The sequence below is a fragment of the Mirounga angustirostris genome, unplaced genomic scaffold, assembly GCF_029215605.1.
Source record: "Mirounga angustirostris isolate CCGP_5_RB_7025 unplaced genomic scaffold, mMirAng1.0.hap1 SCAF_3, whole genome shotgun sequence".
Taxonomy (NCBI): Eukaryota; Metazoa; Chordata; class Mammalia; order Carnivora; family Phocidae; genus Mirounga; species Mirounga angustirostris.
The window spans coordinates 125138913-125164233 of NW_026991711.1; the positions used below are offsets into that span (position 1 = coordinate 125138913).

At 37.6% G+C, this 25321-nt stretch overlaps 1 protein-coding gene across 7 annotated transcripts in view; it reads right to left on the bottom strand.

Annotated features, from left to right (window-relative positions):
* PLA2R1 (phospholipase A2 receptor 1) overlaps window positions 1-25321 on the bottom strand; it is a 116097-nt gene that overhangs the window by 62564 nt on the left and 28212 nt on the right. For 4 of the 7 annotated variants that reach the window (XR_010410165.1, XM_064586607.1, XM_064586605.1 and 1 more), the window contains 8 exons: window positions 17065-17238; window positions 12638-12751; window positions 11963-12106; window positions 9502-9696; window positions 8076-8233; window positions 6247-6318; window positions 4677-4775; window positions 57-169 (listed from right to left, as the gene is read on the bottom strand). Coding sequence is in view for 6 of the 7 variants with exons in the window: in XM_064586607.1 (XP_064442677.1) it covers window positions 57-169; window positions 4677-4775; window positions 6247-6318; window positions 8076-8233; window positions 9502-9696; window positions 11963-12106; window positions 12638-12751; window positions 17065-17238 (1069 nt within the window). In the remaining variant the exon portion in view is untranslated. The remainder of the gene's footprint in view (window positions 1-56; window positions 170-4676; window positions 4776-6246; window positions 6319-8075; window positions 8234-9501; window positions 9697-11962; window positions 12107-12637; window positions 12752-17064; window positions 17239-25321) is intronic. The other 3 variants (XM_045868780.3, XM_064586606.1, XM_045868781.3) reach the window with 1 other exon arrangement.

Sequence of the window (25321 nt, forward strand, 5' to 3'; positions counted from 1 at the left end):
GAGCCCTCTTGTCAAAAAAGTACAGTCATGTTTCTGATAGAAAATTTCTATCTTACCTATTTGTAATGGTTACAAGTGCAGGAGGACAGTAATAACCACTGGAGGCATGGTCAAAACTTCGAAGAACAGTGTCAATTTTGTAACAGAATCCACCATGTCTCTCCCATCCCTTAAAAAAGGAAATAGAAAATTAAGGACATAATCTGATTTAAACAGCAAAACATTGTTTTTGTGTATTCTCACTCAAAAGTCAAAACTTGAATTTCTGTCTTGAAATCTTTGTATGTATCCTACCTGGTAATGCCATTAGCTACAGCCACGTCTATATTTATTTAATTAATGATTAAAACCTAAAAGTTTTAATTAATCTGAAATCTTAAAACCTAAAACAGATGAAAACAAAGGGGCACTCACTCAAGATCTCTCTCTTTCTCTGGCTCTGCTCAGACTTACAAAATTTCATACCAATGGTTCCTGCAGGTTGGTAGAAGTTAAGAGTGTTGGCTTTGAAGGCAGAATGCCTGGGTTTGAATACTGGCTCTACTACTGTGAACTTTATTTAGTCTCTAAATGTCTGAATTTTCTCCTCTGTAAAATGAAGATAATAATAGTATCCACGGAGTTGTTCAGAATGAAAGGGAGACAGTGCAGGCAGAGACCTTAAATAGAGCCAGGGACTCAATATGAGCAAAGAGGACATATGTATCGAGATAATAGTGTATGTTTTTTTCAACTTTCTTTCATATTACATATTTCATGTTACCCCACTAAGTTTCACTGAGGTTAGAGATCTGGATAAAGTCATAAGCTAGTGGACAAGCTGTCCTGGAACCCAATTCTGGTGTAATCCATGATGGTCTTAGCTAGATCATAATATTTCCAAATAGAAACTGGCTAAAATATATATAAATTATTCCTAAATCAATCAACTGGCTATCCTTTGAGAGAAAGAGAGCAAGTTTTGGCATTTAAACAAAAATAATAAATGCGTAGCTCCATGGCTCCGCCCTGAGAGCAATGAGGGGTGGCTCTGTTCTTTAAAATCATATACTGCAGGAGACATGCATTCACTAGTCTTCTATACTTAAACTGAGTTATTTTAGTCCCCTTCCAGTATTATAAAATCACATCACTTACATCTATTTTTATGTATTCACAGGGTTTTTTTTGTATTCACGAGATTTAAAATACACTTTATTCTGTGTCTTGCCAATACTTGCCAGATTTTGATCAGATATAAAATGATTTCTGCTATATTTCTTATAAAAGGTCTCAGTCTTGCAGTAAAGAAAACCTTATTTTAGAACTCAGCAATTTTAGTTCAAAACATATTATTAAATGAGGTGTGGATCACAGGAGTTCCACATCCAGCCAGCCAGGATGTGCTCTGAACTCACTCCCTTAACCTCTCCCCATAATCTTATCTATGTGAGTAATTGACAGCTCCAGACAGAAACCCCTGGATCACTCTAGATGGGGTGGGAGGTTAGACGGCTTTTCTATCTGGAAGGACAGGCGGAGGAAGGCTGACAATTTGACCTTTCTAACAAAGTATTCCTTCTTCATTAGTAGTTTTCAGATCACAGGCTGCTTAGTAAAATAAAAAATCCGAGAACTGAACAGGCTCAAGAAAAGTGGCAGGGGGAGGAATGTGGTATAGTAATAACCAGAAAAACAAAGACTCTTTACTACCAGCCTTTGTCCATACAATGAAAGTGGGAAGAATAATTGACTGTATCTGTGAATATCTTTTGTACATGAGGCGCCATTTCATTTTAAATGATGATGATGACAGTACTGAAACAATTGCTCATATTATACAATCCCAAAAAACTCAGAGGGAAAAAAGTCTTTTTTTTTTTTTTTTGCTTTGAAATTATCAAAAAATCCCCCCCTCCTTTATGTAGTGCCTTTCATTCCTGTGACTTATTCATTCCATAACTGGAAGGCTGTATTTCCCACTAACCTTCACTCATTTTGCCCAAGACTGCCCCGCCACCCCTGCAGGCAACCATCTAGTTTGTTCTATATATTCATAGGTCTGATTCTGCTTTTTGTTTGTTTATTCATTTGTTTTTTTAGATTCCACATATAAGTGAAATCATATGGTATTTGCCTTTCTCAGACTTATTTCACTTAGCATTATACTCTGTAGGTCCTTTTCATGTTAGTGCAAATGACACAATCTCATCCTTTTTTATGGTTGTGTAATATTCCTCTCTGTGTGTGTTGGGGGTGTGTATGCATACACCACATCTTCCTTATCCATTCATCTATTAATAGACACTCAGGTTGCTTCCATATCTTGGCTATTGTAGATAATGTTGCAATAAACATAGAGGTGCATATATCCTTTATTTTTGCTTTCTTTGGAAATACCCAGTAATGGAATTATTGGATCACATGGTATTTCTATTTTTAATTTTTGAGGAACCTCCATACTGTCTTCCAAGTGGCTGTGCCAGTTTGCATTCCCACCAACAGTGCATGAGTCCTTTTTTTCCACATCTTCACCAACACTTACTATTTCTTGTGTTGTTGATTTTAGAGATTCTGACAGGTGTAAGGTGATATCTCATTGTGGTTTTGATTTGCATGTCCCTGATGATGAGTGATGTTGAGGATCTTTTCATGTGTTTGGTGGCAATCTGTATGTCCTCTTTGGAAAAATGTCTATTGAGGTCCTCTGTCCATTTTTAATTGGATTATTTGGGGATTTTTTAGGTGTTGACTTTTGAGGTTCTTGCATATTAACTTCTTATTGGATATACCATTTGCAAATACCTTCTCCCACTCAGTAGGTTGCCTTTTTGTTTTATTGATAGTTTCTTTCACTGTGCAAAAGGTTTTTATTTTGCTGTAGTCCTAATAGTTTATTTCTAATTTTGTTTCCTTTGCCTTAGGAGACGTATCTAGAAAAATGTTTCTACTGCCAATGTAAGAGAAATCACTACCTTTTTCTCTTCTAGGATTTAAAGGTTCTGGGTCTCACATTTAGGTCTTTAATCCATTTTGAGTTTATTTTTGTGTGCTGTGGGAGAAATATTTTATTTTATTTTTTGTTTTGTTTTGTTTTAATGTTTTATTCATTTATTTGACAGAGAGAGCACAGGCAGTGCTAGTGGCAGGAGGAGGGAGAGGGAGAAGCAGACTCCTTGCTGAGCAGAGAGCCCAACGTGGGGCTCGATCCCAGGACCCTGGGATCATGACCTGAGCCGAAGGCAGACACTTAACGACTGAGCGACGCAGGCGCCCCGTGAGAAATATTTTATAAGTTGGTTTTGCATGTACAAACTGTTTAGAGAAGTGCACTGAAGCAGTTGGCTAAAGGGAAGGAAATTTTGAAACCATATTCATGGATTGATACATAAAGAAATTAATGGGACTTTCATCACGAAGTTAGAGAACTGGCTCTGAACTCCAAATTTACTCTGAACTTTAAATACTGGTAATGCTAGCCAGAAAAGGGAAGCAGTGTACAAAAGTTTGAATAGAACATCAGTTCTATTTCTGCTGTGTAAGGAGTTAATTTCCTTTTCAACACAAATACAACATGTTGAGTTGCCTTGAAAACCACAGTAAGACATACTTTTTTTTTTTTTTCAGTATTTCTTGTCAGATAGGGATTAGATCAGTAATCAGCTCTAAGTAATTCAGGAACTGTAGTCATTAGATACAAGGTTTGGTAGCATGTTAGCTATGACACAGGTATTATTGACCTAGAGGATGAAGAGTAATTCATATGTTTACACACTGACTAATGAATAAATTGCAGTTTCTTGGAGACATGGGTCATCACTTCATTGAAACATAAATAACTGGATTAGAAGAAAAATAAAGAATTGCATAAAAAGCCAGGTTTGGGAAATTTTTGAGATGCATACAAATCTCCAATATTTAAACCCAAATTCTTTAGTGTGGGGGGGGGCGGGGATGAGAAAGAAAGAGAGGGAGAAAGAGAGAGAGAATGCATGTGTTGAGAACTTTACTGCAGGATATTGAATGTATTTGAAGAAATTTAAAACATAACTGTCTACCTTTGACTTTTAAACCTAAAGTATTAATATATCTTTTATTACTTTAAGTACTGAAAATAAGTATGTTAAGTACCAAAAATCGTTTATTACTTAAAATATGAAAGTATTTTTTATTATCTCTTTCCCAAATAATAAATATATTGCAAACATGCACTTCTTGCCAGTATTCTATTCAAAGATTTAAGTTTAAGAATAGTGAAAAGGAAGGCAGGACTCTTGAGTGCAAAAGTTCACTCTCCACCAAAGGAATGCGTTTCTTTTCACTCTGCCGGTCTTCACCTGTGAGACAGGGCATCACACAGCAGTCATTGTTTGTACAGATGGTATAACAGGATCATTTATGTTTCTAATTTCAAAAGAAAAGTAGTTTAGGTCAAAGAAGCAACGATCCTTCTCAGAGCTGTAAATCCTTCATATGCCCCTAGCTGATAATTGCTTGGTTTGCTAAAAGCAGCCCAAGGTCAGAAAAAAAAAGAGGGAAGGAAAGAAAGAAGGAAGAGAGATAAGGAGGGAGGGGAAAGAGGGAGGAAGGAGTAAAGGCAAGTGTGAGAGGGAGAGAGATTCACTTTAAAATTGCTGTTGCATAAATTATTCTAGTTATGAAGTCACTACACTAAACACAATGTTAACAGCACTTACCTCTCGACAGCCTGATTCAGTGTCAGAAGGGACTTGGCCTGCTTTCTTACAAATGTAAAAAAGTGTTTCTTCACAATTTTTAACTTTCCAGTGTCCCTCCTAAGTGGAAAAATGTTACAAGGATGAATGAATACACTTCATTATTGATGCTGATAGGCAACATCAGTTATTTTGAATAAAAATATGATTGATAATAAGTGTTTCAGGATGGAGTATATGAGTCGGGACTTTGTGTGGTCCTTAGAAGGGTTGATATTCTCTCTACATGGGAGTGGGAGGCCCCGCTTCCTCCAGACTCTCAACAATTCTAAGACACGCAATCCCAGATTGGTGGGCAGGAGAGGAGGGGCCGCTAATGTTTCTTGATAGTGTGCTAGGCCTAATGTTGGGTGATTGTCATATATAATCTCAACATTGCTGTGAGGTAGGCATTATTACTCCCATTTGAAAGGCTAGGTTTAATATTTGCATAAGGTCTTACAGTCAGTAAAATTTGGAACTAGGATTTAATATCAGACTCAGCCTGGATTTACATTAGCTGCTCTCAATTTTTCCTTTAAAAGGATGGGTTAGAGCGGTGATTCTCAATCTTTACTGTGCATCAGAATTATCTGGAAGGGTTACGAAAGCACAGATGACTGGCCCTCATGATCATTGTGTCTTATTTAATAGGTCAGGTAGGACCTGAGAATCTGCATTTCTTACAAGGTTTCAATTGATGTTGATGCTGTTGGTCGGGGGGCCACACTTTGAAAGCCACTCGGATGAAACTATCCCTGTGACCAAGTCAGAATGCTGCTTCCTCTCTTTAATCACTTCTAAGTGTAAAATCGAATGCTTTGCTACTTACATGCATAAACCTGATACTGGGGGAATGCCTGGAAGCTACCATGAGTTACCCTAGATAACATTATAATAGCTGAACTTTGTGTTCAAGCCACAATGTCCTTCTTTATTACTAATTTTCCAAAGCCCCACTCCATTTCTTCTTTATATGACAGGCGGATACTTTCACGTCTTCTAGTTCTACAGACGGCTGCTCTAACATCCTACATTAATAATGAAATACAATAACTGCTAACAGATTAAAATTTTATCTTCCCAAAGGATTTGTTATTTTAACACAAATCAGACCTTTAGGCCAAAAGGCTCACAATTCAAATTTTAAGTGGTATCTCAGGCAAGCAGGGTTTTAGGGGAATATGAATACTGTATAGGAGGCTGACACCTTCATCTGTAAGAGCAGCTCTGGAGCCCTCCCCCCTGGAGTCTTCCAGCAAACCACCCCGTTAAAGGATAGTGTCAGGCATACTGTAGTTGCTTAATAATAATTGGATGGATGGATGAATGAATAAACATTTTCCTAGGCTCTCATATTCAAATTAGGCATCAACCATGCTTAGGTAACTTGTTAATTATAATAATTATATTCATATTGAGCTCTACTTCATGGGAATAAATGTTACTTTTTACGCATCCACTATTTAAGGAGCTACTGAGCTTCCAGAAAGGGGGACACAAAAATCAGCATTGTTCTGACACATCCTGGAATATTAATACCTGTCCTTACTCTCTTAAATATAATTTTCCTGTCCAAATGTTGGCTCCTGTTCTGTGGACATGCTAAGTGAAATACCGGTGTCTGTCAAACGAAAAAGGAGAGTGTCAGTAGGAAATGAAGGTCATCTTAATTATCTCAAAACCAATGAACCAATAAAGCATCAAATATTGTAGAATAAACGGTGATGGCTTTCCACAGTTAGACCCAAGACAAACATTTAGAGAGGTCATTGTTTATCCCCCTTCAAATATGACTTGAGAACTACCTTAGCATTTAAATTGTAACTGAGCATACCTATAACAGCCTCAAAGATAATACAATGAAAGTGAGGTGCCATAAAAGTAAGTGCTTAGAAATTTTCTTAGTTTGGATGGCACAATTACTTTGTCAAGCTACTTAAGTAACATTTAATAAACTGCACTTAACATGGTATCCTGGTGATAAGAGTGAGAATGCCTACCAAATCCTAATGATTTACAACTCAACCAGTGAGTTTAGTAGCTATCTGATCAAAGAGATTAAGTCTAGTCTAAGGTATAATAAATGCGTCAAATGACTTGGGATTAAACTAATTTTGTGTAATCTAATCAGATGTTTTAGATATATGAAAGACTAGAGCGTAGAGATAAATGTGATGTTAAGACCACTGGGACCATTACATACACGTAAGGAAAAGAACAAGATTTTCCATTGAGTCACCGTTTTCAATGGGGTTACACACATTGTAGAAATCCTTTTATGTTAATAGGATAATGGAGCGTAAAAGCCATCAGTCTCTAGAGTAATTTCCTGACACTTCAGATCTTCTCCTCACATCTTCACCATAGAGGTCAATGACACCATCATCCACAAACACAGAGGTTGCTCAAGCCAAACACCTACCCTGTGCTCACCCCACATCTAATCTAGCAACAGTTTCTACCCTACAAAGGATCTTTGCATTTATCTGCTTGTTTCTATATTCACTACCCGAATTTAACGCTGGAGTAGCCTCCAAACTGATTTCTCTGCTTCCATTTTTCCTCTCTCTTATCTATTCTCTAGGTAGCAGCCACAGTTACTTTTTTTTTTTTTTAAGATTTTATTTATTTATTTGAGACAGAGAGAATGAGAGAGACAGCACATGAGGGGGGGGGGGTGGTCAGAGGGAGAAGCAGGCTCCCTGCCGAGCAGGGAGCCCGATGTGGGACTCGATCCAGGGACTCCAGGATCATGACCTGAGCCGAAGGCAGTCGCCCAACCAACTGAGCCACCCAGGCGCCCAGCCACAGTTACTTTTTAAAATGTAAATCAAACCATGCCCTTCATCTCCTTGAAGGCCCCTTTTCTCATTCTATACCAGGGCTCTAAGCCTCACGTTTTTCAATTCCTCCTGCCCTCTCTCCTGTAATCCCCTCATCAGTTCTACTTTCAAGCCACACTGGTCTTCTTTTTGATTATTAAACATGGCAAACCTTAGCCTTCCTTTGGACTTTTATACTAGCTATTGTCCCCTGTCTAGAATGTTCTTCCCCTGCGTCTCAAGAGTTTTTTTTTTTTTTTTCCTAAGTCCCAGCTTAAACATCATCTCCTCCAAGAGCCTTTCCTGACTGTCCTGTCCGAAGTAGCAGCCCCAACCCAAGTTTTTCACCATCGGGTCACCTATTTCCTCAAAGCTAACATCACAACTATAATTACCATGTTTTTCCTGTGTGCACGTGTTTACTGCCTGGCATGGATGCCCCAGGAAGAGCAGGGACTGTGTCTGTCTTGGTCTCTGCCACAGCCCAACTCCCTGATGCACGTGGTCCTCAATACAAGTCCAGCAAAGTGAGCATTAAACAAACAAATCAACTTACAGATTGCTCTGCTGAGACACATTGCTGGCTTCTATTTGGAAAAATTTGGGGCTCAAGTGTGTGCCAATTAGTAAAGGTGACTGAGGAGCCATTAGACCATTCAAAGGAAACTGGAATTTTATTGCTGCTCAAACCAATCCATGTTTCTGATGCATTTTCTGTAAGAGATAAATGTAAATTACAGGAATCCTATTATATGCAAAGGAGATAATGCACTGGGCCTGTTACAAATGATTTCTTTTTTATTCCTTCATACAATAAAACCTGTTTAACTCTTGGTATAAAATATCTACTTAGATCTTTTTCTACTACCCCATCTGCTCAACACAGACCTTGAAAGTGGGACAGAATGTGATCTCAAGCCAATGCAAGGACAAAGCTTAAAAGCAAGTCAGATTGCTGGGACTCTAATTAGTTCCTGCTACTATATGAAAAGTAGATTTGAACAGTATAGTTTTGCCTCTGCTTAGAGAAAGGAAAAATAGGAAGGTCAACTGGATTAGGAAAAGGGCACTTTAAAAAAAACCCTTTACAATATATTTTTTCTTGCCTTTTTTTTTTTTTTTTTGCCATGAGAAAAAAGGAGCAGAAACTCTTAGAAGCATTAAAATGGGAGCAATGGGGCTGCTAGAAAAGTAAATAAAGTTTGACAGCCCAGGTAAGGTGAAAAGACCCTAGGAGGCTGAGAGAAATGTTCAAGTGCCCATATTGAGACAGAGGCAGCCACAGGATCCTTTTAATCTCAAATGCAGGAGGTGAGAAAAGTGACAGAGAAGGATTTTTGTTTTCACTCTAAACTAAAACCTAACTTTCAAAAGGTCACCAGAGTAGACTCTGGAGATTTTTTTTTTTCATTAAAAAAATTTTTACTCTAACTTGGTGATTTCAATGTTTTTTCAACAGAATTCTATGTCAAATATATGACATAGGGGGAGACCTGCTCTGATGGACAAAAGGTGGGTGGAGGCTTAGGAGCTCAGAATTTCTGAATGTGGCACACAGCTTGCAAACCACCAAACTGAATAAATTTTCACTGGTTAAAGTTATTAAAATCTGATTATTTATCTCAGAAATTCCATTATTGCTTAGATTACATGACCACAGCATACTACTGCTATGTAATGGCCATAAGGCTAAATTGCAGGTTTAAGTTCTTTTATTAAAAGTTTCTGGAAATGACCTTTGCCCTTAAAAAAAGAAAAAAACCAACATCTAATGTATCTGGTATATGTAAGGTGTTACAAAATTTCTGAGCATTTATTTTATAAAAATTCAATGAATTTGCATTCCTGAATATTATTTAGAAACTTGAGATATATGTGCCATAATCATTTTTAAATAGCTTAACTTCTTTTCAACTCCACTAATAAAGATAGTGACTACATTATATTTCATACCTCTTAAATCAGAGACATTTGGCACTTACCATCTCCAAGGAGGGTTACAAGAAACTCCACATCTGCTAATGAAGCAATGTTTATCAATGTACTGTTATCAGACTGGCAAGAATGCAAAGCTTCCTTCCAGGTCTTTTTTTCTTTCTGAAGTTTATAGCAGTTACGACTGTGGGGATTCCAGCCAGGCTCACAGTGGGTAGCATAATATTTCCAAGCACCTTTTTCTTTTTAAACCAACAAAAAACAATGTCATTTTCCACAATTTTTAAAATGTTACTTATTAGCCTTAATATAAATTGTGATCAACATATGATTACTTTAAAAATTTGAAAAACAGGGGCGCCTGGGTGGCTCAGTTGGTTAAGTGACTGCCTTTGGCTCAGGTCATGATCCTGGAGTCCCTGGATCGAGTCCCGCATTGGGCTCCCTGCTCGGCAGGGAGCCTGCTTCTCCCTCTGACCCTCCCCCCTCTCATGTGCTCTCTCTCTCATCCTGTCTGTCTCAAATAAATAAATAAAATCTTTAAAAAAAAAAATTTGAAAAACAGAAGCGTATGAAACAATAACATATAAACCATCTAGATCTTCAGAACTGAGAAGGATTCAACATATGAGCTAGATCTAGATCTAGGATCTAATGGATCTCAGTGACTCATTTTACAGATGAGCTAAGGCACAAAGAGGTAAGGAGACTTGGTAAAGGTCATACAACCCAAGTGAAGAGTTAAGGCTAGATGTAAAATTCAGCAGTTAGAGTTCTGCATTTAAAAAAATCTTTTAACACTGGAAAAGGAGTATTATGAAAAACAGTTTAAATGGCATTCCCAAGATTTTATGTACAGTATGTGGGTGGGGGTAGATATTTATCCTCAGCTGAAAAAAAGCTTGAAATTCTGGTTACTTCCTCCAGAGCAGAGATGACAAATAGCTTTCACTTTTCGGTCAGAGTGTCTGTGTTGTCCCTCTGGGTTCATATGGACACTGGGTTAGACTTACAGGAAAATAGCGCCATGATGCTTTGGCACTGGGAGGGAAGGAGGTGGTGTGTATGTCAAATTTGGGCTCTCCCTTTCTGGGAGCTTGTCCTCAATCTGATAATTAGCATTTTTACTTTATTTTGTTAACCACACGGAGTGCCTACTTTAAGCACTAATTTAGTTAGACACAACTCCAGGGCTATTTGGGAAATGAGACATTGTTTTAAAATTGCTCTGGGATGCTGACAGCAATTAGAATCACAGTCCAAGAATGTTAGAACATTTCGGTATCATCTATTCCAGTGGTTTTAAACTAAATAATATAGTCATGGAACCCCTTTTAAAAATGGAACCTTTAAACTTCACTCTACGGGTAAGAAAAAAGTAAAAAAGGAACTTCTCTGATTGAACCAAGGGTGGAGCCAAGCCAAGAACCCAGAGATCCTGAAAACACAGTTTGAAAACATTGGACTAGATCATCAAAAGAATTTGTTAAACCTTGAAGCAACAGCAAATAATCCAAACTAACAACTTAATTACCCTCATTTGTGGTCTTTGGACCTCAACTGGTAGATCCAGAGAGTAAATAAAACAGAAGAAAAGAAGGATGGCAGGAAAGCATAAGAAAGAAACAAGGAAGAAAGGAAGAAATGGACAAGAGAAGAAGGAAGAGATGGAAAGGAACAGCGATAGAACGTTCTCGACATAATGAAAAAAAATCTCCACGTTAAAAAAATGGCACAATGCTTCTTCTTCCCCCTATTCTACCATACCCTTAGTCTTAGCCACTTAAAGGAAAATGAAAGTTCAAGTCTGGTTGTAAGGAGTAATATTTAAAAATAATAATTCAGCTTATTATTTTAAATCTGGAGTTGTTTTTAATTATGCTGGTAATGATTCTTTAAATATGGTTATATTTTTATTTCTACTTTCTGAGTTAAGACATTAATTCCCACAAAAACTAAAAAAGAGTCAATATACCTTAAAAACAAATAATTGGGCTCCAGGTATTAGATTGTAATTAGGTGGTATTTAAGTCTTTGTTGCATATAAAAGTTTGTATGTCATTTCAAGGAGGATAATAAGAGATACAGAGTGTGATAGGAGATAAATGAAGTAAAGAATTTTATAAAGCTATGTTCTAATTTGTATTTAATTTCTAAGGTAACAATAAATAAAACTCAAAACTAGAATAGAAAAGGAAGCATATCTTGTCTATCTCATGCAGAACAACTAAGAATGCAAATTTTTAAAAAAGAAGCAGACAATGTTTTCAACACCTAGGTTATTTTGCTTTGGTTTTTAAAAAAATTTTAGTAAAAACTAACAAATGCATTTGTTAAATTCATGGTGCCTTTGGAATAACAGATGTTATCTACTTACATATATTTATTCATATAGATATAAAAACTAGCCTTAAATTATTAATTATTAGCAAAAATGTAAAGGAATTTGAATATATTGAGGGGACAAATAAGCAACTCATAAAAACAACTTAAAGTAAAAACACTTACCAATCTCTTCTTGATCAGTGTGGTTTAGATATTTTTTACATATATAAGGCAAGGCGGATTCACAATCCCGACTCCTCCAGGCATTTGGCATAAATGAATTAAATGTTCCACACTGATATTCAACAAATGGCTCAAAATCTATTTCTGAAAAGACAGTGTGTGTGGGTGTTTAATGTCAGAGGCAAAATCAGTTTAATATATATTGATGTCATTTTATTTATTCAAATATAATATATTTGATATATATAAATGTAGTTTTTAGCATCAAGGAGATAGCCCTTCTCTTTGGCATGTATGGCAAACCCTATAAGATGTCATATTATATCTGTGGTTTTGCAGTTGAAGTCCATACATGACAATGAAATGATTTCCCAAAGATAACAATAGCTGATTTTATTGTTTTAAGGAAATATTTTGCCATTTGTTGCTATTTTTAGAACAGCTGACGGGAGTCTTGGCTCCAACCCAGTTCTCCTGCAACCTTGGCTAAATAGCTTACCTTCTTGACCTCCATTTTCTTGTCTGGAAAAGCTAGGCTTATGGGAGTTGAGGCAAGCTTAAAGATGATTATAAACCCCTTTGAAATAACACGACTTATATGTATGTGGGAAATAGCTGTTGTGTAAGGGGGCAGGATCATGCCACCCGACGAAGCACATGAAGCACTGCAGGTACCTGGGTTCCAGTTCAGATAGTTGAGCGGTGTTCTATCAGACCACTGCCAGCCAGCGTTTTCATCCAGCTGATTCAGACCTATCCACATTTCCACTGCTTCACTGCCCAAGTGCTCTGAAATGAAGAGAAAAACGGAGTGTCAACACACGCAAACAACCAACCTCCTCCCACAATGTTACACTTCTTTCTTGTTTTATTATTCCTGGTGAATGCAGTCATAAGTGAACTCTAGTCCATGACAAAGGGTTTTAAGTGCTACTAAACCCCACTCTGATGCTTCAGAGTAACAAAGTCAGCCTCTGCCATCTTGAGAAACACAGCAGTCTCCTAAAGGCTCACTAACAGCAATTCTTCAGCCCTGAAGTGCTTAATCTAAGCATCGGAAGTGCTGCCTCTCAATGATCACCAATCCTCCCGAGGCTGCATGGTTGCAAATTTAAGACCATCTGATCTGTGTGAGCTCATGCACTTAAGGGTTTTAGACAGCAGAGGAGGACGTGTCCAGGAAGGCCACTCCAGAAAGGGCCCCTCTGTCTTCCTTCCCTTGCTCTGTGTGCATGTGTGCCTGGTGGCAGACTTAGCTTGAAGGCTCCAAGCAAGGGTGGAACAGGAAGAAGTGATGTTAATCTGTATAATGGGTATATGTATGTGCCCATAAAATTTTCTGCACATTTCAATATTTTTTAAGTATTTCACAGTTAAAAAATTGAACAATGTAAAGAAGCTTTTCTTTAGGGATCTGGCAAGGAAGAGAAAAGCAGATAAGTATTGTTGGTGAATGGAGGCAAGTCCTCAAATTTAAGAAGGTATGCTAAAGCAAGCAGGGAGGGGGCTGTCCAGTGTGAGAGCCAGAAGGAGTTGTCTGACCAAGAGGAGAAGCATAATCCAAGGGACCAGAGTATCCAGAGGGATGGATAGCAGGCTGGAGCCATACTCTGTTGCATCTTCAGCCTGGGTTGGGAGAAGGCTTTCTGGCAGGCTGCCTCCATGGCCCCTGCTCCAAACCACTGGGTCACAGCTCCACACATTTTAATTTAACCCCATTTTTGTTATAGGTGCTATGTATAAACATGTACATTGGCATGCTTGTACTGAAAAACATGGTTATCAGAACTGTAGGATTAGGGGAAATTTTTCTTTTGTTACATGAATTTTAAAAAATGATTCTAGAATAAGAGAAATAAACATAAGAAATAAAAGTCAGCCCAACATGTAGAAGGCCAACCAGGGAGAAGTATGTAACAGAAATAAAGGGATGGTTATTTTTCCGACTGGATAAAAAATATTATATAGCTGTTTAAATGATGCTTTTTAAGTATTTAAAATAGAGATTTTTATTAATATTGAGGGTAAAATGCAACCTACTAAATTAAAATGTTAATAATGTTTCTGGATTTGGGGATTATGGCTCCCCAAAGAGAGAATGGACTCACCAAAACTGATCATATACAATGCCAAAAAGAAAGCCACAATAATTTCAAAAGAATCTACACAGTGTATATTATGGTCTACAATTATATTTCAATTATTTTGCTTTAAAAAAATAAAAGCACTGCCTTTAAAATTCCCCCAAATTATTACAGAATAAATTTTTAAAAAAACAGTGTCAGAAACGTAGTGAAAGTGACTAGTTTTGTGACACTTTCAAATGTCGCTATTTAATCTTTTAACCTATAAAAGGGAGCATTTTTCTCTTCCTCTTATGGTTCATCTGCTTCAGAACCCAATATATTTTGAGCCAGTTGCAGGTGCCCTGCCCGAGACTGAGGCCCTGACAGTTAAGACTTATAGATAGGGTGACTGTCCCAGTTTGCCAGGAAAACTTATAGTTTATGCTGGTAGTTTCAGCATAATTACTAATCGCAGTCTCTTTTACTCTCAAAAGAGTCTCAGTTTGGATGATTGGTTGTAGGATCACCCAGATTATAAAGATCAGTGTATTCACATAACAAGCCAGCAGCATCCTCTGTGATTGAGCATTTCAGTACAATATGGGAAAACTGGAAGAACCTATCCCACTTAGGAAAGAAAGGGGGCTTTATAATTTTGAGACCCCAGAAATCCCTAAACAGAAATGGCATACCATTCACAGGTCCCACCCTTCCAAGATCCTGCCTCATTTACACGGAGTCTCTTTCTGATGTCGATCCGATTAGTCCTTTCAGTAACGCTATCTGATTAAATATAATGGGTATCATGATGACAGGACGTGACAGGGAAGATGGATTGACAAGATAGAGAAATTTTCACATTTCATATCAGTGCAAGTGTCAAGTGATATCTTCAAATAACCTAGTTAAAATACTTAAATAATAATTATTCTTATCTTAGAGTTGTTTTGAATACTCTCTGTGCAGTTGTTTTAACAATACACATAAAAATCACTGCGTAATTTATAATCTGTGTTTAAAGTTACAAAAACATCTATCTAGCTTTACAACTAAATTGGCTCACAATTCTGTAATAATAAATTCAAACCTAGATTCTTTTGGATATTTCTTGGCATTTGTGACAGCTTAGATAATTCCTTATATCATAGTTAATTAATGTTCACCAGCGATTAGAAAGAAACTAGACTATTCTCATTATTAAAAAATACTTTGGTCAGGACAGGGTTCTGTCTTTATGAATAGACTTCTGTTTCCCTAAACAATCCCCCGAAGTCTAATTATAGAATTGTGGTATTTAAATCAAAGTCTCTGACATATCTGATTTCTTTCATCATTATTCAGGTTTGATGAGTAAGTCCAAACCTTCTTACTAGAAATCCTGACAGTCAAGATAGATAACAATTATAATTCATACATGGAATGCAAAATTTTCTGTAAAAGCCATTACAGGCTAATATTGATATTGGAAATGGGTGATTTCCTGCAGTATGACTCACTCAAATCAAAATCAAAGTTTTGATCATAATTTCCTACTTTTGCATGTCTGTGGGGAAAGGGGCAAAACTGTGCTGTTCAAGCATTTGTTATATTCCTTCTGGAAGGTATTAATGACTTTCAAAAGCTTTAAAATGTGCTTCCTCTTTCACCCAGTGAATATACTTCCACAAACTTATAGAGAAATAATTGGGGATCTATGCCCAAGGGTAAGTGCAGGGATGATTTATGATAGCAACAAATAAATAAAAACAAAATAAATAATTTTTTTATCTATCAGACTAATAGTAGGAGGTTAGGTACATATATTATTCCTAACCTATAATACTATGTAACCATTAAAAATTATGATGCAGATCTATATTTATGGACATGGATAGGTGTGCATTATATGCTGGTACATGAAATAAGCATCTTATCAAACTGTGTGCATAGTTGTTAAATGGTTAATACACAATGAGTGTTTGTTATGTGTGCCAGGCCCTTTTCTAAGGCTTCCTTCGCCTGCATCATAACATGTAATCCACACTGCCAACAAGTAGCACAGTTATTATTTCCATTTGATGGGGGGGGGGCGGAATTTGAGGCACAGACGGGTTAGGTCACTCTGCTGGGAAGTGGTAGAGGAAGGAGTCCAACTCAAGCAGATGGTTCTGTGGTCCCTGCCCCTAGCCATTCATGCATTTATTCAAAACTATTGTTTATACATACTATATATGTATGTATGCCTTTATATGTTTTTTTTCTAGAAAAACATGGTTATCTCTGGATTGTAGAATGATGGGATATTTTTCTTTCTGTATACTTGAAATTTAAAAATTATTCTAGAATAAATATGTACTACATGTGAAATAAAATTTGAAAAGTGTCAGAAACTTTTAATGAGTGACTAATTTTGCCATACTTTCAAATGATTCTAAAAATTTTTAAAAAGCTGTGTGTACACATCTACAAACACATTTAATCTATAAAGGAGAAATAAGAGGATAGTTTAGGTGATGGGTAAAACCCAAGACCCAGTCCATTAGCACAACTCTTTTGACATATTATTGTCCTATCCTTTAGTTAACATGTGTGTGCTTTTGCTTTTCTAACCAAATTTTAAGTTCTTCGTCATCCATGAGAAGGTCTATGTATCTGTGCATATTGACTGACAGGTGAGATTTTGTTTAATTAATAAATGACTTAATTATTTATTAATGGAAGCTGAATAGCTAAGATCTCCAGCAGAGCAGGGATTTGTATTTAAGTTTGGAAGTATCCCAGATCCACCTGCTGGAGTTGCAAATTGTCCTGGGTTCCTTGTTGAGGCCTCAACTTCTCTTCTTCCAGGGAGAGAAAATAAAGAAGAAATGCCCGGGTGCCAAATGGTATGGCCCAGGGGACAGGTCACAATTCTGGGTGTGAGTTGGCACTGTACTAATAAAATAAAACATTTTCTAAGGGACTTTTTCTTCAGAATATATTTTTGCATACCTGGACATAACTGTGAACAGTCATTTTAATTGCATTAATATTGGTGTGTGTCATCCACCTACTTACTCTTTATGAAATTTTCTTCGTTCTCATCTGCAATACTTAGTAAAGCTCCTCCTTGCATCTGGCATGAATAATGTGCCTCATTCCAGGAAAGAGAGGAAAGCAGGTTGAATTGGTAGCAAATGTGTGAATTGAGATCCTTCTCCCAGATGGCATCACAACCCACCTCTGCGGACGCTGAAAACAAAGTCCATTAAAACATAAACTATAATCTTACTTTATCTATACAACAATGGATTTCTAAGATGAATTTGAATGGAATGATTCCAATTTCAACCTTTAAAACTTCAGTGCCTTATTGAATCTTGATTAGGTCTTTATGATGAAATATGCATTGTTATCCCACTGGTACTTTATGGTTCAACTCTTTCAAGATTTAAAGGAAATTCAAGAAATTATCAATAAAGAAAGTCCAATGCTTTCTGGGAAAATAAGAGAAGGCATTTTTAAAAGAAGGAAGCAGAAAAGAAGTATTTGTGAAAATAGCATGAGTTCTCTAAAAACTGAAAGCTGTGTGAATTTAAATGTTTATTTGAGACACATGCAAATGTTGTTTCAAAAAGCTTTTTACCCCCAAATACCAAAATGCTAGGAGGATTAAAAGGGTTTATGAGTTGAAATATGAGTTTATGATGAAGACAAGTTTTTAAATAAACATTGAGAACAGGAACACTGATATTCAGTTTAAGATAAAGTTCTTTCAACCCAAACGAAAAGAAGCAAAATGTACTTGTAAAACATTGCATAGTATGCTTAAAAGTAAATTTAATGAAGTCAAAATGTGGATCTGAAATTTGAAGTTTACTGAAGTAACAGAAAATAAAGACCTAGTTCGGGTGATTTTGCTAAAATTTTAAATCAAACCCCAAGGAGAACTAAGAAGCCAAGTAATTACCTGAGATCAAACTCAGCCAAAGAATTTCAGAATGTAGAAAATGTGAAACATGCTATATCATGAGTGTAACTGATGGACAGGCAATTTGCTAAAATCTAGAATAGTATTTCCCAAAGTGTAATCTACAGAGTAAGACAACTTCACGAGCTCTCCAAGAGGAGCTGGGACATAATGCATAAATAACCTCCTCTGGTAAATTCAAAATGTACAGGAGCATAGTAAAGGCTCTGAGAAGGTCTGTGGTAAAGAAACAGCTCAATTTTAATTTCGTTGTACTTCAAACTTATTTGACAATGAAATCTTTTTTGTTTCTTTCCCCCATAATACTTAGATGGTTCCCTTGGGAATGTAGAAATTTGTTTTCATGTCTGATCACTACGTGCTTTCCCCAGAACTGAGTTAGTTAACCAGAAGTTATTAAACCACATATAAATCTAAAGTGGTCTACATAGTTCTCTGACTGCTACATGTATTTATAAACGGATCCAAGATTGAAGGAGGGCAGAAAATAAAGCTATCACCAAGTAAAACTGAAGGAAAGGAAAAGAAAGGGGGAAGGAATATTTCGGTAATCATCTTGCTCTCGTGTCTGAAATTTCCCTATTGAGAACGAGTCCTTAGAGATTGTCTTCAGTTAAAATGCTAGACCATCCCTGAGATGGACAACACAGTAAGTGTTAACAGACATGAGCTCAGCCCTGTTCATCTGGCGAAGACAGTTGAGGCCATAAGAGCGGGGCAGGGGACTGTTTACAATTTCATTGTGCATAAAAATCATTTAGCCAGCTTGTAAAGAAAATGCAGATTCCTTGTTCTTAGTCCCAGAGACTGAGTTAGTAGGTCTGGGGTAGGATCCAGGAAACTGCATTTTAAACATATTCTTGATTCTAATGCAGGTGGTTTACAAAGCAAACCCTGGGAAACACTGACTTGGAAGAAAAAATTAAAGTATTTCCCAAGGAGTGCAAGTCTGAGTAGCTCTTTACTACTAGAAGATAGTAAGATGTCAGAAAGGGAGAGATGTTGGTAGAAAATGTCAGAGGGGGAAATCGGGGGAGGATGTCAGGAAGAGAGATCTGGGAATAGGGTAACTGCCTTTCATCTCCTGCCATAAGGAAAGAGTCAATAATAAATCTTAATTATAAGCCTTCAGTTCACAGCCTTATCATGATAAGAAAAGGTCTGGAGGACACTTCAATTGATTTCATTCCCATTTTTGCCAAGAGTTGGTCCTGCCCTTTCTTTCTTTCTTTCTTTTTTTAAGATTTTATTTATTTATTTGAGAGAGAGAGTGCGAGCAGGAGTGGGGGAGAGGGGCAGGGAGGGAGAGAGGTAGAGCGAGAAGGAGAAGCAGACTCCTTGCTGAGCAGGGAGCGGACATGGGGCTCAATCCCAGGACCCCGTTATCAGGACCTGAGCCAGAGGCAGACGCTTAACTGACTGAGCCACCCAGATGCCCTGGTCCTGCCCTTTCAATAGGACATAGATTGAACTGTGTAAACACAGCTTTTTGCGGTAACCTGCTTGAATTCTGTACATTAAACAGTTGAGATGAGAGGCTTGCAGGTGATCCTGTCTCTGCTGCAAATTATACAGCCCAGTTTTGTTAGATTTCCCTTGGTTTGGAATTATCTGTGCCAATTCTTCTTCTTCTTTTTTTAAAGATTTTATTTATTTATTTGAGAGAGAGAGAGGGAGCTCACGAGTGGAGGGAGGGGCAGAAGTAGAAGCAGACTCCCCACTGAGCAGGGGACCCAACGCGGGGCTCGATCCCAGGACCCTGAGACTATGACCTGAGCTGAAGGCAGATGATTAACTGACTGAGCCACCCAGGCACCCCTGTGCCAATTCTTAAGGTTAATCAAGGGGAAACTTGCAGTCAAATGTTTGCAACAGGTGCCTGCCTATATTCTTCTAACAAGTAAGTTCATCTGTCATTGAAATTTGGTTTTAACTAAAATATAAGAATTTGTACTTTCATGCACCCAGACACAAGTGCTGTCTCTTCTCTAGATGGGCCGCATGTCACTCCATGGATCTTATTTGAAGGCTGTAGGGTAACAAACGGGATGAAAGCGCCACGGTGGGCCTAGGCATTGTGGCGTACTCTCCTGATTTCCCTTCACGATCAAAGGCCTTATTTCTCCAGCTGCCAGGAGACACATCTCAGTGTTAACCTTCTTCAGGGAGTGCCTTGGCTGAGAAGTCTCTTTGCCCAATATCACTCTCCCTTCCCAAAGGCAGCCTGCAAACTATGGTCAGTGCAGGGCTATGGGTGCCTCCTCTCACCTCAACTAGGGGCAACTCCAGCTTGAGAAGCTCTCATACAGTCAGTCTAGGGGTCTCCAGGCCTGCATCACAATCCTGCACAATGCTGCTTTCTCCCCGTCCTCTCCACATGTATTGATCCTGAGAGCACTCCCCCAAGAGAGCTGCCTGTTCATCTCTGCCTCAGGGACTGCTTCCCAGGAACCCATTTGACACAGGCTCCCATCTTGGCCTGGGGCATATGCATTTAATATTCTTAGTTCTCTTGTTTCTTCATACATAATCTCTCTTCCCAAGCCACTGAAAATGCGAGAGTGAAGGCTGGTGTCTCAGGTGCATTTAATTATTCTTGAAAAATTCCACTCTAAGCCTAGAGTCATATTGTCATATTTCTTTGCATCTATGGCTGCCTTTCTATTGTTGCTCCTGTCACTAAACGATGAGCTCCTTGAGGGAAGCAACTGTGTCCTATATATCTTTGTATCTCCTACTATTGGATGAAAGATTGCCGAAATCCTTTGTATGTTATAAATAGGTGATTTTTTCCCTCCTTAAATATACCTCTCTTCTAATGAACTGAGATTTATTCATGTCAACACTGATTTTTATCACGGATTTTGCTGGGAGGCAGCCATTCCTTTTCCTTTGTTAACATGGCTGGTTTTTCTTCCCAAAGGATACAGCTTTCCCAGGTCAACTGTTTCTTGCCACTTGAAAAAAATTTTGAATTCTTTAAAAAAAAAAGTGAATTCTCATACAATTAGAGCAACTCCAAGCTACAAAGTTATTATTTTTCTCTCTTTGGTCTTTTATATACTCATCACGAAGTTATTGGATCTCTGCTCCCTGCAAAGTGCTGTGTTGGTAAATCTCATGTAAAAAGAATATCAGACCAAGTCAGGACTTCTTGCTGTACCTTCCTAATGCCTTACGCACTTCTTGGTGGCCCTGATCACAGCCGAAATTAAATGATGTATTTAATTTTGCTCGTTGATTCTCTGTTTTTCCCGATAAAATGTAAGGATCAGGAAGGCAGGCACCATGTTTCATCTTTTTCATGCTCTTCCCCACACTCACCCATCAGCATTTAAAGGTAATTGGGTAGAGGTGAATATGCTATCAAAGGAACCTGAGAAGTGCTGGCCGCAAAAGAAAGAGGAAAACTAGTAGGTGTGGGTCCTAGAAGCTCATGAAAGGAGATGGTGTCAATTTTGTTACATGTTGCTGAGTCTTTAAGTAAGTTGAGGACTGAGTCCATAGGTGAGCATGAGCACTGTTTCAACAGAGGAACCCAATCATTGGCCTTCTCTGTGCCTGCTCCAAACAGATGAGCAGAGAAAAGTCATTCTGATCAGTTGATTATCAACCACCCCCAATACTTCCTGGAAACATTACTACTTTTCTCTAGTAAGCTTGCTCTCTGGCAGCCATAATGCTCATTTCACATCTTTCCCGTTGTCCAAACCTCTTATTCCTTCTTCCCCCTCCTCAGAGAAAAAGTCCACAGCCTCTGGACCAGTTTCTCCTCATTTTCTCCCATCACTTAATCAATCAAACTTCTTGGAACTGCACCGTCGTCTCCCTCTTCCCTCTTATGGAGAAATTGTCTTTACATCTATGAAAGGCCAGTCTGTCCATCTATGATCTGGATCCTACTTCCTTCTGTCTTCTGAGAGATCATATATACACAATCAATTGCTTTCACTTTCCTGCATCTTCAGCCTCTCTCTGTTGGATCATTTCCACATACATTCGAAGATGGCCTAGCACTGCTCATCCTTAAAAAATAAGAAACAAAAATACTTTCTCCCTTGGCATCCCCATCCCCCCTTTTCTCTACCCCCATTAGTCAAATACTTCTACACACATACTCTCTTCAATGCCTCATCTCCCATTTACTCTTTCAAAAATAACAGTTTTATTGAGATATACTTAACATGACATAGAATTCACCTATTTATTTATTTATTTAAAGATTTTATTTATTTGTCAGAGAGAGAGAGAAAGGAGAGAGAGCACAAGCAGGGGGAGTGGCAGGCAGAGGGAAAAGCAGGCTCCCTGCTGAGCAAGGAGCCCATGCAGGACAATCCTAGGACCCTGGGATCATGACCTGAGCCAAAGGCAGATGCTTAACTGACTGAGCCTCCTAACTCACCCATTTAAAGTATATAATTCAACGATTGCTAGTACAGTCAAAGAATTGTGCCAACCATCACCACAGTCAGGTTTAGAACATTTTCATCACCCAGTACCCATTAGCAGTCACTCTCCATTGCTCCCTCAATCCCCATCCCCACCCTCGGTCCAAGGCAACCACTAATTAGTTTCCATCTTTATGGGTTTGCTTTTTCTGGACATTTCATATGAATGGAATTCTACAATATGTGGTCTTTTGTGACTGGCTTCTTTAATTAGCATAATAATTCCAAGAGTTGTCTATGGTGTAGCATGCTCCAGTACTTCACTTCTTTTTATGGACCAGTAATATCCCACTGTATGACTATACTACGTGTTATTTATGCTTTTATCAGTAGATAGACATTTGGGTTGTTTCTCTTTTTTGGCTTTATGAATAATGCTGCTATGAGCATTTGTTTATAAGTTTTTTTTGTGTGGGCATACGTTTTCATTTCTCCTGGATACATACCTAGGAGTGGAACTACAGGGTCATATGGTGACTCAATGTTTAACATTTTCTTTTTTTTTAAATTTTATTTTATTATGTAATGTTAGTCACCATACAATACATCATTAGTTTTTGATGTAGTGATCCACGCAACCTTTTGAGGAACTGACAGACTGTTATCCAAAGCAGCGGTACCCTTTTACAGTCCTACTAGCAGTAGCTGAGAGTTCCAGTTTCTCCACGTCCTCATCATTTATTATTATCTTTCTGATTGTAGCCATCCTGCTGGTTGTAAAGTGGCATCTCATTGTGGTTTTCGTTTGAATTTCCCTGATGGTTAATGATACTGAGCATCTTTTCATGTGCTTATTGGCCACTTCAAATCTTCTTTGGAGAAATGTCTGTTCAGGCACTTTACCCATTTTTAATTGGGTTGTTTTTTTATTATTGAATTATAAAAATTCTTTTTATATTCTAGATGTAAGGTCCTTTATTATTTATATGACTTGCAAATATTTTCTCTCATTCCATGGGTTGTCTTTTCACTTTCTTGATAGTGTCCAGTGAAGCACAAAAGTTTTTAATTTTTTTTTAAAGATTTTATTTATTTATTTGAGAGAGAGAATGAGAGAGAGCGAGCACATGAGAGGGGGGAGGGTCAGAGGGAGAAGCAGACTCCCCACCGAGCAGGGAGCCCGACGCGGGACTCGATCCAGGGACTCCAGGATCATGACCTGAGCCGAAGGCAGTCGCTTAACCAACTGAGCCACCCAGGCGCCCCCAAAAGTTTTTAATTTTGATGAAGTCCAATTTATCTATTTTTTCTTTTGTTGCTTGAGTTTTGGTGTCATATCTAAGAACCCATTGTCATATTTAAGGCCATGAAGCTATACCCCTATATATTCTTTTAAGAGTTTTATAGTTTCATCTTTTCCATTTAAGTCTTTGATCTATTTTGAGCTAATTTTTTGTAAGGTGAGAGATAGGTGTTCAATTTCATTCTTTTTAATGTGGATATCCAGTTTCCCTTACCATTTGCTGAAAGGCTATTCTTTCCCCATTAAATTGTCTTAGCAACTTTGTCCAAAGTCAATTAACCATAAATGAGGACTCACGATTTTATTTAATTTTTTAAGCTTATTATTTTTTTAAGTAATCTCTTTACCCAACATGGGGCTCAAACTCACAACCCTGAGATCAAGAGTCACACGCTCTTCCAACTGAGCCAGACAGGCACCCCTATTCAATTTTGACAGGACCAAATTGTCTTGATTACTGTAGCTTTGCATAAATTTTGAAGTCCTCCAACTTTGTTCTTTTTCATGATTATTTTGGCTCTCTTGGGCCCTTTGAATTTCCATATGAATTTTAGGATAAGCTTGTCACTTTTTGCAAAGGAGCCAGCTAGAATTTTGATAGAGATTGCAGTGATAGTGCCCTCTTAGCCATATTAAGTCTTTTGGTCCCATGAACATGGAATGTCTTTCCATTTATTTATGTCTTCTTTAACTTCTTTCAACTATATTTTGTAGTTTTAAGAGTGTAAGTTTTTCACTTCTTTCGTTAAATGTTTTCCAAAATATTTTATTTTATTTTATTTTTTAAAGATTTTATTTATTTATTTGACAGAGAGAGACACAGAGAGGGAACACAAGCAGGGGGTGTGGGAGAGGGAGAAGCAGGCTTCCTGCTGAGCAGGGAGCCCAATGCGGGGCTCAATCCCAAGACACTGGGATCATGACCTGAGCCGAAGGCAGACGCTTAACGACTGAGCCACCCAGGAGACCCTATTTTATTCTTTGGGATGCTACTATAAATGGAATTGTTTTCATAATTTAATTTCTGGATACAATTGATTTTTGTATATTGATCTTGTATGCTGTGAATGTGTTTATTAGTTGTAATAGTTTTTTAGTGAATTCCTTAGAATTTTATATATATGAGATCATGTCATCTGCAAATAGAGATAGCTTTACTTCCTCTTTCCAATCTGGATGCCTTTTATTTCATTTTCTTGCTTACTTTCCCTGATTAGAATCTCCAGTACAATGTTGAATAGAGGTAGTGAGAATGGACATTCTCATTTTATTCCTGATTGTAGGGGGGAAGCATCAAGTCTTTTATCATTAATTATGTTGGTTGTGGGTTTTTCATAGATGCTCTTATCAGGTTGAGGAAATTACCTTCTGTTCCTGGTTTTGGAGTGTTTTTTTTTTTTTTTCTTAGTTACACAAAGGGATTTAAATTTTGTCAAATATTTTTTCTGCATTTATTCAGATAATCATGTTTGTTTTGTCCTTTATCCTATCGATATGAGTATTAATTGGTTTCCTGATTTTTAAACCACTTTTGCATTCTTGAGAAAAGTTCCAGTGGGTCATGGTATACAATTCTTTTTATATGTTGTTGCATTCTGTTTGCCAGTATTTTGTTGAGGATTTTTGCATCTATATTCATGAGAGATACTGGTG